General features: G+C 41.4%; 1 protein-coding gene across 3 annotated transcripts in view; it reads right to left on the bottom strand.

Moving 5' to 3' along the window:
- GRIA4 (glutamate ionotropic receptor AMPA type subunit 4) overlaps positions 1-15,517 on the bottom strand; it is a 240,671-nt gene that overhangs the window by 58,308 nt on the left and 166,846 nt on the right. For 2 of the 3 annotated variants that reach the window (XM_055703130.1, XM_055703131.1), the window contains exons 8-9: positions 14,607-14,711; positions 6,855-6,965 (exon numbers count right to left, since the gene is read on the bottom strand). In XM_055703130.1, the coding sequence (XP_055559105.1) occupies positions 6,855-6,965; positions 14,607-14,711 (216 nt within the window). Of the gene's footprint in view, positions 1-2,453; positions 5,543-6,854; positions 6,966-14,606; positions 14,712-15,517 lie in introns of those variants that run through there. The other variant, XM_055703132.1, reaches the window with a different exon arrangement.

Here is a 15,517-nt window from a genome sequence, read left to right as displayed (position 1 = left end):
CCTTAAAGATAGTCAGGTTCCTAAATATTGCAGGAGTGTTTCAGTCTCAGATGTATTCCCAGAACACCTTTCCTCCCACCAGCTCCTTCTTACGCTATTCTTTGCCATGGGCATGCCTCTTTGGGCCACAATCCCTTCGCAGGAATTCAGTGTTGGAGGCCATTGATGCATTATGGCCATTACTTCAGCTACACAGAAAAGCTTCCGCAACGATCACTTTCTAAGCCAAACTCTGTCTGACTGATTCCTTGTCCTATGTAAAAGTATAAATGTGCAGAGAAGTTGGAGGATGACAGCAGGTTATTGCATTTCTTGAGCACTTAGTTATGACCACTGCATGGCTAAGGATCACCAAGGACTTCTGAAACTGGGACAATCACAAGACAAGTTGTCACCATCCTGATGCGTGTGGCTGGGGCACTGAGAACACCACTGAGCTACAGCATTAACTGCACACTGTAATCACTGCAGTGATGCAATGCAGTAACTTTGCCCGTCGAGTTTGTATCTTTAAAGGAAAGCTGGCTGAGTATTACCAGCAGCCTTCACCATTTCTTGTATTCCTATCCCCAGTTAAATGAGCTTAATCACAAACGCCTGTTTTCCAGAGGGAGGGAGGGAGAAGAGCAGGGAGAAGGGGTCCTGCCCTCTCTTTGCAGTAATCTTGATTTTAGAAAGAATTTTGGGCACATGAATCAAATGTTTATTCCTTGTTTAAGCTTTTTGATCCTGTGAGAGCAAAACCCAAAATCTGGATCTCACTACCTATGTTATTGCACAAAAATGGTTAAAATAGACAAAGGAGAAAAATACTACATCTCCTGATTGTGATTTAGTGAACTGCTAGCTAGAAATAGAACTGAGTCTTGTCCAGTATCCTGCATTTGTAGGCTTGCCTTAACAGCTCCAGCTACATTTGGTCGCTGCACATCAAAAGCAATTTTGTTTTTCAAAGACCAGAGTTAGTGACTGCCAGGTCTTATGATTCAGCCTTTCTTATAAAAACCCAAGCCACAGGCATACAATTAAATTCACACCAGGAAATAATAATTCTGCAGAGGGACACAAAGCAGAGAGGCACAGAAGAGGCCAGGTCAGCCTGCTCCTTCTCCCAAAACCCAGACACAGCGCTTCTGCCTGCACCTCATCACTAACAGGGCTGCTACAAAAAAGCATTTAAACTGTGTCTGCACAGCAAAGCAAATGACAGATGCCTCATTTTTCCTGTTGAAGGCTAAATAAACTTCAGCCCCTCTCACCAGGAGTTCTGTAAGAGAATGCTGAGAAGGGAAGTAGTGGGGTCCAACACCATCCTTGGTAGGCGCTAGCAGCAGCCATCCCATCCAGTGGAGGGACCACCAAGTGAGGATGCAGAAGACCTGGGTTCTGGCAGGGATCTAACTGTTGGGTGACGTGGGGGAACTGCATTAGTTCCCTCCCCATCCACTTATCTTTCTACAGACCAATCTTACTGATTTAGAAGGAACACCTCTTCTAATGCAATTCTCTTATAAAGTAAGGTAGTACCTCTTGCTGTGACTGCTTTAAAAGGAGCAATTGAGTGAGATCTGCCAGTGTGAAACAATACAATTGAAAATAATGGGAACACCTACTACCTTTTGCTTACTATGTTGTCCTTTCCCTCCTCCCTATTTTACAGAGAATAAATAACAGTTTAATTGCTGTGCCTCCTTTACCTGCCAAATAATGAGAGATGTATTTTCAAGGTAGAGTTTGATGAGAGGTTGGGGGTGGGACTGAATGTGGCTTTCTGATAAAGACTGTTTGCAGAAAAAATCAAACAGTAGCACTAGTTTAAATTCTGTCCATTTCAGGTGTTGGGGGTGTTTCAAACTAATGAGGTGTGCAGATGTTATTATAATAACATCAGGACATTGAAAGGCAAGTTTTACTGGTTTGCTAACAAGCAACTTAACAGATGAACTTGCAAGATCACACTGCAAAGTCATGAAATATCTGAACTGATCAATAGCATGTACTCAGCCATACCTTGATACTCTTTTCTATCTGTGGCACTGACAAAGATTATTTTTTCCTGTATAACTTATTACAATAGCATTTTCTAAATTAGTAGTAATGTTAGTGTAAACATGCTAGTCTAAAGATACAAGAGATGCAAGACATCTATGGAGAGGTAGCATCTTCTATTAAATCAGCTGAAATAGCTGAAAACAGTAGGCATACTTTTTCAGTTTCCAGTTATGGCATCTTGTCTAATAAAAATATTACTTCTCCACTCCACCTTTGCATTTACTACATTTTTAAACTATAAACTCTTAACCTACTATATGTAAAACACAGGTTTGACTTACTGCTGAATGAGGTTTAACACCACAATATTTGCAAGATTTCAGCTGCTTAATAGTATTCTATGAGGTAGTGAATCAAGGAAAAGGCCACATTAAAATGATCAATGACTAGCACGGAACAGATATTTGAAATGGTGCAAGCTTTACTTATATAATTCACAGTCTTATAACAATATGCAACATTTGTAAATACAAGTTGATGTCTGCAACAATTACCTTTATAGATGTAAACAAATCATTCCACCACATTGCCACAAATTCATGTATACAGTAAAATGCTCACAACTGATGATTCATACTATAAGGGAAGCTGGAGAAAGTAACTAACCCAAATACCAAACAGATCTATGTTTGGCTTTCCTACTCTACAGTTCATTTCAAAATCTTTAAACATTGTAAAAATAATCTGTAAAAGTGACAAATATTTGTGCAAGGAAATGTCTCATTTTTAGAATAGAAGTGTCACACATTATCACACTTTATTCTGAAATAAACTTCTGTTGATGTCAATGAAAGTTTTTTTTGGCTTTTTGTGGTTTTGGTTTTTTTTTCTGAATAAAGTGTTCAGGATTCGGTTTGAAGTTTTTATTATTGTCATGCAACAAACTTCAATTTTTCCTCCTGTCTACTAAAGAATTTGATTAATAAAATTTCTAATGAAAAAATATTTTTCTGTTATGAGAAAGAAGGTTATAGTTAGAATTTTTGAGGTAAGACTCTGTCAAGAGTATATCAGGCAAAACAATGAGGGTGGCTCTCAGTCACCTAATGAAGGTTATCTGTCATCTGAGATGCCCTAAGGTAACCGGTTTGACCTCCAAGTGCCATTCTGCAGGTCCTTTGTGCTGCCTCTTTATGGATAGGTCTGATACCCTCAGTGTTAGGCATCCACCTATGAGCCATGAATCAATTTCTAAACCTTTGTGGACTTCCACGAAAAATTACATACTTGGGGCACTACTTATCCCATATGCCTGAAACAATATACACCAGCTGAAACAGCCAGATGGAGTGGTCATATATGGCATGAGACAGGCAAGTGTCATCCTGCCAGTGTAAGAAATGGGGGGTTGGCAGTATATTCTAGAGCATGTTAAATGTCACTGAGTGCTTACAACTGGGCAACTGAATCAATAGCTTTTGTAAAGTCATCTACATTTAGGTGACTCAGTCGTGAACTGGATCCTGCCCTTGAAGCTTGATCTGCCAACACCAAGACTATCTGATTTAAAATACTGAGCTGAAAGCCACATGTACATTGAGCTTTGGTTCTAAAGGATTTTTGTGATTTTTATGTTTTGCAGTCTCAGAGTAGGTACAGAGCTGGGTGTATCATGAAATGGATTAGAAAGTTTGGAGTAGTCTTCCCAGCCTACTCCCCACGCTCTACCTCAGCAACTTGTCACTGTATCTCTCCAACTTGCTAAATTAGAGATGATCATTATTCTTGGCTGGCTAAGTCACTTGCTTTACCTCAGTGTTAGAGGAAAGCTGCACATGGCATCGCTTATCCAGTCATAGAACAAGCCTGCTGTGGACGTTCTACCCCCCCGCCTTGAGGAAATATTTCTGCATACAGGTAGAAAATCTGTCCTTTCCAGAGGGCCAGGTGTGCAGGAGGCTGTGCCTGTGATCATGAGGTACAGGACAAAGGTCTCTCCCAGGAACTATAAAAAGCAGGCCTTCATGGAAGCTGGTGGAGAGCACCAGCTGCCCCCATGGCCACCTCTCTCTGGGCTGCTCCTTCACTACATGACTCATCGGAGACAGGTGGAGTGCCTACGCACTAAACCAAAACCATAAAATAAATTCTATGTGCTCTCACTACGTTACAAATCAACATAACATTTTGCCAAGTAGGAAATGCTGTACTAATTTCTTTGAGTGCAGAGATAATTTGTTATAAAGCATCTTCTATGCAATAGCCATACAGCCACATTACAGCAAGGTAAGCACAGACACATAAAAATCGAAGAAACAGCAGGCGAATCAACTTGCACTATTTCGCTTCAGGCAAAAATTAAAGCGAGCCATGCTGAAAACTTGTAGACTTTTCTTACGCCGCCACAACATCTGTCTTTGAAGACTGAAAAGCCTGACAGCACTGGTTGCAGAAGCTTTTCAGTTTAATGTTGGAAAATATGCATGCAACCAAAATTATATGTGTCATCTACAATGGTTCAACTTCCCTTCAATGTGAAGAGAGCAACGAGGAGGTGAAAAAGTCTCTGTCTGGCATTTGCAACATGACTATAATACAGAGAAGAGCAAAATAACAGGATTCTGAAAGTTAGTCTAGTTAAATGTATCTTTGTGTGTGTGATCATATGCTTATGGATGCTAAATACACTGCCCTGGCAGGCCAACATTAAGAATCATGGTTCTAATCTGCCTTCAGCATCATATGTGCAGCTCCCAGTGGAGTCAATGTGAGATGGGCATGATAAGGCAGAATTCACCATATATTCTTATTCAAACCAAATTCTGATATATTTCTCTTGCACTGTGATTTTGAAACACTGAAAGGGGACACTTTTGGTCATGAAGCAGTGCTGCTTTCAAATAATTGCATTTATCCCAAAATGACATGCTGCATAAACATAGGGCATGCTTTGGAATATTAATTCAGCTTTTTGGTTTTGAAAATGATCCCACCAGTCCTTTCAGTACAGGGACTGGAAAAGTTCTTTTGAAGATAACATTTATTATGCACATCAAAATGCTTCAATGCAAACAGGACAGGCAAGATAACACATTTTAAAAGTTTTCTAGTTTTCCTTTTTTTTCCTTTCTGGCAAACAGGAACCTTTTATATTACTTTTCATTATTATTTTTTACTCTTTTCTCCTAAGCTTGGAGCTATTTATGGAAATTACAGTATTCATGTATGGTAGCTTCAGTCAAAGATATCAGGATTGGTATGAGAGGAAAATTTCGACTGAAAGCTTGTTATTCACATCGTTCTCTTCTCAGCTTGGCAAAGTTGAAGGTTAACGTCATCTGTTCTAGACATTTCAGATTAGTCACAGAACTTTTCTTGGTGGTTCAGTGCCTGGTCATCCAGTCAGAGGAACAGTAATCCATATGGAAAAATTAGCTCAATGCTACTAGACTGGTGGTTAATACTTGAGCCTTAGTTAGGAATGTTCGCAGCATCTTGGGACTCTTTTCTTCCTTGATCAATTTCTTAAAATAGGATTCTTCATCAGAGGCTGAAAAGAGGAGGACTGTACTGAAGTATATTTTTTTTTCCATCACCAAGTCTTTTTTTTTTTTTTTTTAGGAACAAGATACATATATTTTAAATGTCCCATGCAAAAAAAATAAATAAATAAAGAAAAGGTACACAATTTGGTTAGGAGTTACATTCTGAATTCCTGTATAGTAGTTTGGTTGGTTTGCTTCCTGAAATGATAATCTTCAACAGGAGATTTGTTAAGACATACTTAATGTATAAATGCTGATACACATTGATGGAAATCTGATAACTAACTGCATTTTTCAGTAAGAAAATGCCTTGACACTTTCCTTTGGATTATTTTCAACTCTGTATCAAATTAGAAAAAATATTGCTTAACAACACATACAGAATATTCCTTTCCATTTGAAACACAGTTTATTCTAAAGGGTTAAAATGTCTTGTCTAAATGAAGCAGGTGAAAAGGGCAGTGAACTGAGATGTAAAATCTTAAAAGCGGTCAGGTAAAGGTCACCCTTTGCCAGTTGGCTTTGACAAACATCAGCTTAAAAGGGCATGTCTAACATCTAAGGGAAAATTGCTAAATATTTTGTTTAAAATACTGGTTTGTAAGAAAAAATTGTTTTGAAAAGCTATGTATTAAAAATGTAAATGAACGAAGCAACTGCATTCTCCTCTGCAACCACTCTTGAAAAACAACGACACTGGAAAATCAACCCCCAAATCTATTTAGATTGTATTAAAATGGAAATTTTATTGAAATGCTGAATAAACATATTAAGAAATATGTTGAAATGCATCTACTAAATTCATGCTTTCATTCAGAATTTTAAGTGTATAATCAAGTTCTGATTGGCTGACTTAACTACAAAACTTGGAATTTTAGCTCTTGATAATGTCAATTTTGAATTTATAATGTGTCAACAAAAAGGGACACTGGTATTACAGACATCTCATTCTATACCCTCTCTTCAATTCTGTTATTTAGAGGTTTCAGGTTTTTCTTTTCTTCCAGTTTCTTGTGAGTCAAGATTTATCAATTAGAGGTTGAACGAATTCACTTGTATTTCTGAGACTTACTTTAGTAAAAAATGAAAAAGACTGAATAACAGAAAAAAATTACCGCAACTCAATTTTAAAATACCGATTCCAAGTGAATCATTATAATAAATGCATACCAAAAAAACTCTGTACAGTCAAGATAATTAAGATATATGGCTCTCACCCGCCCACTAACTTAGGAACTGGCACTCTAAATTAGACCATAACTAGAAAAGAAATTGTGTCACACACCAGTATAAGCATTAAAAAAAGAAACACCTTACCAAAATTGTAGTGACAACTACTGTTCTATTCTCAATGGCTGAAGTGTCATTTCCAAGTGTAGGTTCATGCTGAATCAAAACTAATTTATCCATGTCATTCCAGTAACCAACCTGCAAAACAAAACACATATAATTTACAGTAGAAAAGTCTGCATTCTGTGTAATTACAAATGCAAATGATTATAAGAACAGAGTGATCCAAAGTAATTTTGTACCAAAGGAAGTGCTGTTGCACTCACAGACAGGTGCATGGTGGCGTGCATCTAACACTTTGGGTATACCATCTTGCACCACTGCTGCACAGTCAGACCTGGTATTGCTGCAACTCAGCCATTCCTGAATGACATGAGCTACTTACTTCAACCAGAGGGACAAGCTAAATCCATTTTCAACAGTTTGAAGCCTTCCTGGGGCATAAATGAGATATAAGAATTTTCGCTCTCCATAAGAAATTTTTCATTCGTTAAGACCTTCTGGTCTTAGATGGAGGAGTGAAAGACATCTGGATGACAGCTTTGCAAATCAATGGCTGATCTCAATTCCCTGCTCCATCATGGGCCTCCCAGGGGATGCCAACCCAGGGGCTTACACCAGGCCTGTTCCACTTAACTGATGGTGATGACCTTTAGTACCTACATCAGAAGCCCTGTTATTAAAGGTTTCTTCAGACTCACCAGACAGACAGGCACCACCCGACAGTGACTCAGCCCATGCAGTATAAGCACCCTTCCTAGAAAAGTGCTTGCTTAAAACATGGTGAGGGTGACTTCACTCCAAAAGCCCACAGGCTCCAAAAGTGCCCACAGGGAGGTGGAACAAATCAGGTTTTCCTCTCCCTGGTTGTGTTTAGGCTGCCACAGAGCTTCCCAGAGCAGAATTAAGGTGAAACAGCTGCCTTTGTTCATGCTGGCAATGAACTACTCTAGAGCCAGGTTTGAATCACTCGTGTCACTTCTTACACTCCCATGAAGAAACCCCCCCACACCCTCCCTTTCCCCCTTCTTGCCATTCGCTTTTCTGCAACTAGATCACGGGTGTCTGTGGACCCTCTGACAAGGCCACTGAGGAGTGGCTCAGTGCCTGTTCCTCTGACCCAGCACTGACAGCACCCAGCTCCACCTCAAACAGACAACGTGAACACAAATGTGTCATTAGAACAGTGCCCTAATTCCACCTAAAGGGGCTCTCCAGGTTGCTGAGAACCTAATGAATTAAGAGACTGACATTTTTCTCAGTAAAGGTGCAGACAGCGGCAGTGATGTTAAAAGGTTTCTATCAAAGAGATGCAATTCAAGCTGGCACAGCTCACTGTTTGGGAGCAGCTAGAGGCCAGCCAGCAGGAACTGTCCCTTCCCTCCTTCCTTGATTAATTAGGAGTTCATGAGACCAAGAGCTGGGACAGAGCAATGCCTTGTCTGTCTTACCAGAAGAGGAAAGGAAACTGAGGTGGGAAGTGGGATCCAGACAGAGCTCCAGTGTAACTGTCAGTGCCAAACTGGCTAAATGATAGATCAGCTATACAGCCAATTTTATTTCTAACATTGTGGTAGAACCCAGACCAAAATTCACCATCACATAGGATTCTGTCTCCACAACATGGAGAAACATCATGTTCAGATCAGTGCAGTGATGCGGTATGAGAGTCTAGAAGTGCAGGGGAGTGCTTTTGATTCCTGGTCTCATACATGTTAAAGAATCCTGTATATTCTTAAAACAACTAACATTACTCTTGATTTTTACGTTTACTGTTTCATAAATTTCCTTTTTGAAAAAAAAGTATTTATGGAGAGGCAGGTCATTTTAGCAGTCCTCAGAGCACTGTGCAGACACAACTCACCATAGGGAATTACAAATACATGAAGTAATTCAATATGAGTGAGTGAGTAAGATTGAGTATGAATGAGTATATTTTTTTCTATTAGCAAAGCAAACATGCATAAAGTCTTCCCGTGCACAGCTTCTGGCATATTTAGTTGAAATGTTCCTTTTCTCTCTGCAATTGCTATTACAGCACAGGAGCCTTGATTTAGGTGTCTGCGGCTAACAGGATTCTGCAGCGTTGCTGATATATTGGAGACACAGATTTTCTTCCTAGTAGGATGCACTGCTAACAAATATTCTTTTTCATCCAGACAACTACAGAGTCACAGATACAATTGACAACTCAAAATGTCAAGTTCTTGTTAAAAACTGTGACCAGCTAAAGGCAGAATATGTACACCAAAACCTAGCAGTTTGGGAATCATTATAATAGTGAATGCTTGTTTTTCAATGTGCAATTCCTCACTGCTGGAAAGTTCAGAAGGAAAGCAGAAAATGAATGATGTACTGTGTTATAAAACTAAGTGCCATACGAAAATGCAGACATAGATAAGGGAGGTTTTTGAGGAACGGAAGGCATTTTCTAAAGGAATTTTATCTTGTGTGCATGGGTGTGACTGTGTGTGTGTGCATCTCAAACCTGCACTGAAGTAACTCTGGAGCTGGATTACTGAATAAATATATATCATGACACTTGTTTAAATATATAGATTCACAGTTACTGTAAGAGTACTAAATAACCATATGGTTTCCTACAAATACCTCAAATCCCCAAGGAAAAATATCTGCCTCAAAGTAAATCTGTCACAACAGTTTGGCATTTGAATGAATAGTGTCATTTCTGAAGGGCTGTGCACCTTGTAGCAACCACTGAAGTACTTCTGCTGAAGCCCACAAGTCACTAAGGGCAACAGGATACTCAATATTTTTGTTAATCAATTTTCATGTTAGTTGCCCAAGTTGGAATTTAGGTGCCAAATCTGTCTTGTGCATGTACATACATGCTTTGTTTACTTCCCCTCCCCCCCTCCCTTTTTTTTTTTTAAATCTTGGTGACATGACGAATGGTGAATGACAGAATCACAGAATGCTTGGGGTGGGAAGAGACCTCTGAAGGTCATTTGGTCCAATCCTGCTGCTCAACCTAGAGCCAGTTGCCAAGGACCATGTTCTGATAGCTTTGTAATATCTCCAAGGATGTAAACTCCACAACTGCTCTTGGCAACCTGTGCCAGTGCTTGGTCACCCTTGCAGTAAAAAAGTGTTTCCTGATGTTCAAAGGGAACTTCCTTTGTTTTAGTTTGTGCCCATTGCCTCTGGTCCTGTCCCTGGGCACCACCGAACAAAGCCTGGCTCAGTCTTCCTTGCACCCTCCCTTCAGGGATTTGCACATCCTTCTTGAGTCTTCTCTTCTCCAGTCCCAGCTCTCTCAGCCTTTCCTCATAGAAAAGGTGCTCCAGTCCCTTTATCATATTTGTGGCCCTTTGCTTCACTCTCTCCAGTATGTCCATGACTCTCTTGTACTGAGGAGCACAGAACTGGACAGCTCTCCAGGTCTGGTCTCACCAGTGCTGAGTAGAGGGGAAGGATCACCTCCCTCTACTTGCTGCCAATACTTTGTCTAATGCAGCCCAGGATACCATCAGCTTTATTTGCTTCAAGGGCACATTGCTGGCTCATGTTCTATTTGGTGTCTACCAAGATCTACCAAGACCTCCAGTGCCTTTTCTGCAAAGCTGTTCCGCATCTGGGTGGCCCTCAGCATATATTGGCACCTGGGGTTATTCCTTCCCAGGTGCAGGACTTTGCATTTCTTGTTGAACTTCATGACTTTTCTGTTAGCCCATTTCTCCAGCCTGCTGAGGTCCCTCTGGATGGCAGCACGACCCCCTGGCATCACAACCCCCTGGCATATCAGCCATTCCTCCCAGTTTTGTGTCACCAGCAAACCTGCTGAGGGTACGTTCTGCTCCATCATCCAGACCATTAATGAAGATGTTAAATGGGATTGGATCCAGTATTGGCCCCTGGGGTACACCACTAGTTAGTGGCCTTCAACCAGACTTTGTACCACTGATTGCCACCACCTGGGCCTGGCCCCTCAGTCAGGTTTCAATCCACCTCATTGTCTGCTTATTCAGCCCATACACCAATAGCTTCTCTGGGAGGATCTTAAACGATAGAGTGTTGAAGGCCTTAGTGAAGCCCAGGTAGACAATACCCACTGCTCTCGCCTCACCTACCAGATCGGTCATTTCATTGTAAAAGTTTATCACACTGATAAAGCATGACTTCCCCTTGGTGAAGACAGCCATGCTGACTACTCATGATAATTTTGTCTTTAATGTGCCTGGAAATGGTTTCCAAGAATAGCTGCTCCATCACTTTCCCAGGGACTGAGGTGTAGTTCCCTGGGTTCTTCTTCTTGCCCTTCTTGAAGAGAGGAGTGACATTTACTTTTCTCTAGTCTTCAGGCACTTCTCCCAGTTGCCATGATTAATTAAAGATTATTGAGAGTGTCCTTGCAATGACATCTGCCAGCTCCCTCAACACATGTGGGTGCAGCCCATAAGGGCCCATGGACTTATGTATGTCCAGTTTGCTTAAGTATTCCCTGATCTGACTGTCTTCCACCAACGGTACCTCTGCCTTGTTCCAGCCTTTCTCCCTTGTCTCTGGAACCTGGGATTCCTGAAGGCCAGCCTTGCTAGTAAAGAATGAGGCAAAGGCGGCATTTAGTACCTCAGATTTTCCCATGTTCTGTGGACTCGGGTCCCCTGTCTCATTGAGCAAAGGGCCTACATTTTCCCTAGTCATCCTTTTGTCACTTGTGTACATATATAGAAGCCTTTCTTGTTGTCTTTAATGTCCCTGGTCAGATTCAACTCCATTTGGGCTTTAGCTGTCCTACCTTTGTCCCTGGATGATCAATGTTTCTGTATTCCTCCCATCCTTGCTTCCGCCCTCTGTATGCTTCCTTTTTTGTGTCACAGTTTGGCTAGAAGCTCTTTGTTTATCCACACAGGCCTCCTGGCATTTTTGCTGAGTTCTTATGCATTGGGAGGGAACTCTGCTGAGCTTGGAGGAGGTGATCCTTGAATATTAAGCAGCTTTCTCGGGCCTCACTTCTCTCCAAGGCCTTAGCTCTTATATTCCAACAGGACCTTGAAGAGGCCAAAGTCTGCTCTCCTCAGGTGTGAGCTTGCCTTTCACCCTCTTCCCTGCTCTTCAGCTCCCGAATGCTACCATCTCATGCTCACTGCAGCCAAGGCTGCCTTTGACCTTCACATCCCCCACCAGCCCCTCCCTGCTGGTGAGCAGGAGGTCCAGCAGACCACTTGTCCTCACTGGCTCCTCTATCCCTTGGAAGAGGAAGCTGTTGTCAATGGACTCCAGGAACCTCCTGGATTGCTTATGTCCTGCTGTGTCATCCCACCAGCAGATATGGGGATGGCTGAGGTCCTCCATGGTGACCAGGGCCTGTGAATATGAGGCTGCTCCTATCTGTCTGTAGAAGGCCTCATCCACTCGTTCTTCCTGGTCAGGTGGCCTAGAGCACCTAGACACCCACTATAACACCACCTTGACCTGTCCTCTCTTTAATCCTAGCCCATAAACTCAGCTGGGTTCTCATCCATCCCCAGCCAGAGCTCCATGCACTCCAGCTGCTCTCTCACATAAAAGGGCAACTCCCCTTCCTCATCTCCCCTGCCTGTCCTTCCTAAAGAGCCTGTACTCCTCCATGGCAACACTCCAGTCACAGAAGCCACCCCGTTACATCTCTGTGATCTTCCTCCTCACATCCTTTCCCCTCACCAGCAGGTTTTGTTGTTGTTCTACAGACAAAAATCAAGAAAGAAATACTGCATAAATGAAACTAATATGACCATTGGCCACTGCTTCCCATTTTATTAAACTATATGGAAGTCTGCCTCTGACTAGCTGTGCCATTTTATAATGCTCTGTTCACTTCCTTAAGGCTGTGGGCAACAAACCCCACTTTTCTGAAGGTTAGAGGCATGCGTTACTCTGACTGGAAAGGCTAGTCTTGAAAAGATATTGCTGGGTGACTCATAAGTCATGTTATGTAGGACATGAGAGAAAGACATTAAAAGTGAAGGCCTCTTAGTTCAATTAAGTATAGCCATTTCTCACGTATTATATAGGATTTGTCAGGCTGGAGCACAGAATTGGTCCAATGATCACATAAAAAATACTATGTAATACATGAGAAATAAATTCTTGTGAGTAGCCAGATTTGTCAAAGCTGTTATGGCTTGTTATATCAAAGACAGGTAATAGCTTAAAAGTGGCAGAGAGGCATGCCTGAAAAGGTAAGAAAAACACCTTGGGACTCTACCACAGCTCAGAGAGAGCTCCCCCATTTGCAGCCACCCTCCCCTTAAATTACAGGCAAGAAGGGAGGGTGGGGACATCCCTGCAGTGGTGCCAGCCAGACACCTCTTCAAAACAGGTGACAAATGTTGAAACAGGAACAGGCCACTTTCAACAGCCAAGCAAATTCCCTAATGAGTTACTGAAGTTGTGACCTAATTGACCACATCTTTTCCACCTTGCCTTCCCTCCTGCACAACTGGGAATCAAGGATGGAAAGGTCGTATTTCACCACTTGCCTTTGATGCACCCCAGCCACCCGTATATCCTCCTGGCTGCCAACAGTGCTGCGTGGAGCCAGAAAGGGGGCAGGGGTGGCAGCAAGGTCAGACACATTGTCTGGCAGGGGACACTGGGTTTCCCAAGAGAGAAGGAAGACAGACTCATCTTTCCCAATTTGTTCTTCAGCCATCTGTTATACTTTCAAAGGCAACTGTACCAATATGCCTCATACACAGGCACAAGCTTTTCTTTGGTCTACAGCTCTGTACTGTGATATACTGGCAATTAATCCCGGTGTGTAATTCTGCTCTGGGTCTCTAGTTTAACACTCTGCCTCCTCATCACTGTGGCATGTAACTGTCTTCAGGGACACACAGTTCACCCAGGGTACTATTTACTGGGCTTGTCACCTGTGGCCTGACAGCAGAGGACTATGTAATTCAATTCCAATTGCCTTGCCCCTACTCAAGTGGCCATGATTCTCTTATTCACCATCAGCTTCTCACTTTCCCTTGTTCGCAAAAAAAAAAGGCCACAGTGCTTCCAAAGGAAATAAAATCCTTGAGTCTTGAGTATGTTTTCTGCTTGTTTTATACTATGAATTTCAGCACAGATGAGAAAGGGCTAACAAATACCCAGACTTACCTCTTCAAAGTGATTGGGCTTAGTGATAAGCTACATGCAGTGAGACAGAGGATCTGCTTAGACATATATTAATGTGCATTTGCCTAAGTTGCTTACAAGCAACCAATCAAGCACACAGGATTAGATACTGCAATTAATTTCAGAAAACAGAAGTATTCAGGGCATTATTTGTTTCTTCTCTCTCCTCTTGTCTTTCCTTTCCCCCTTAGAAGCCCTATGTTAGTTACAGTCTATGATTCATGTTTACACAGAACATACAAATGAGCCAGCTTAAAAATATCAGTAAATTGCATGACAGAAATCTTTGGATAAGGTATAAGAAATATCTACTTTTCAGAGTTCTGACTATTTTCCACCACACAGCAGCCTGGCAACATTCCATCCAGCTGATTTTCATTAGTATATTTGACTGATTGACATCCCACCTCTCCAAGATGCACACTTGTTTTTGTGTTCCTCCATTTGTGTATATATATAGTACATACTATTTTGAAGTATCTACAGGAAAATTAAGTTTAAATCTGCTTTTACCACAAATACTATCCATGTATTGAATACACTATATTTTTTTAAACCACCCAGAGTCTAGTTTAATTTGTTTGCATAATCATTTCATCATACATAACTCATGTATATAAAATCAGGTTAGTAAATATTATTAGCACATACCTTTCGAGGGCCTGTGTTTTTCAGCTCAAAGACATCCATGGTGTAGTTGACTCTGCGACCATAGTGGTCAAACTGAACATTTCCTGTCAATCCTTGTATTCGAATCTACAAATGAAAGAAAAAATATCATGGAAGATCCAGCCTTTTAGTCTTTATTCCAAATGTCACAGCAGTGCAATTTATCCTGGCTATGTCCTATGATTATCATAACAACACTACTATAGAATAGTCAGGCATTTTAAAGCAAAAAAGTTGGCTACTTTTCCTTTGTATTCTTTTTTCTTGTCAAACCATGCTTAAAATAGGCTTAGATATGCCAGTATCTAAGTGCTACAAAAGACACTCAATGGACCTTCTCTTCTTCCATGCTTTGCAGCTCAACACTTTTGAGCTGCAGGTCCATAAGAGAAGTACATTTTCAACCGTTCTCAACACTCCTGCAGAACATTTTGCATCATGTGAAATAAACTCATAGGATGTTTGGCCTTTGCTCATATATCTTTTTACTTCACACTCTGGTGGATTAAATGTACAAATCTAGTATATACTGCTCATCAAGGTAAACTTGACAACTACCTTGGCCTCAGCAAAACAATTTACTATTACAGAACATGGGTGACATGCACAGGGCCTGAAAAGAGTGTTTTCAAAGCCTTAGAGTGGAGAAGGGCAGCCCAGAGATTGGCTGTTGCAGTTTTCTACCACCTGTGTATCAGCTGAAACCAGAATTATTTTTTCTTTCAGCACTTTACTGCCTCACTGAAGGATACCCAGACTGTGGTCCTCATCTCAAAGAAGCCATGGCCATATTGCTGCTGGCTGTGATCATATCAGGATCCAGCCATGCAAACCTCTTTGGCCAGATTCAACTCAGGCTGTCTGCCTGAACACAGAAGCCTGACTTCATGCTT

This window comes from Falco cherrug, chromosome 2 (assembly GCF_023634085.1).
Source record: "Falco cherrug isolate bFalChe1 chromosome 2, bFalChe1.pri, whole genome shotgun sequence".
In the NCBI taxonomy this organism is placed as follows: Eukaryota; Metazoa; Chordata; class Aves; order Falconiformes; family Falconidae; genus Falco; species Falco cherrug.
Note: the sequence above shows the minus strand (reverse complement) of the source record. Positions and strands in the feature narration are given on the sequence as shown.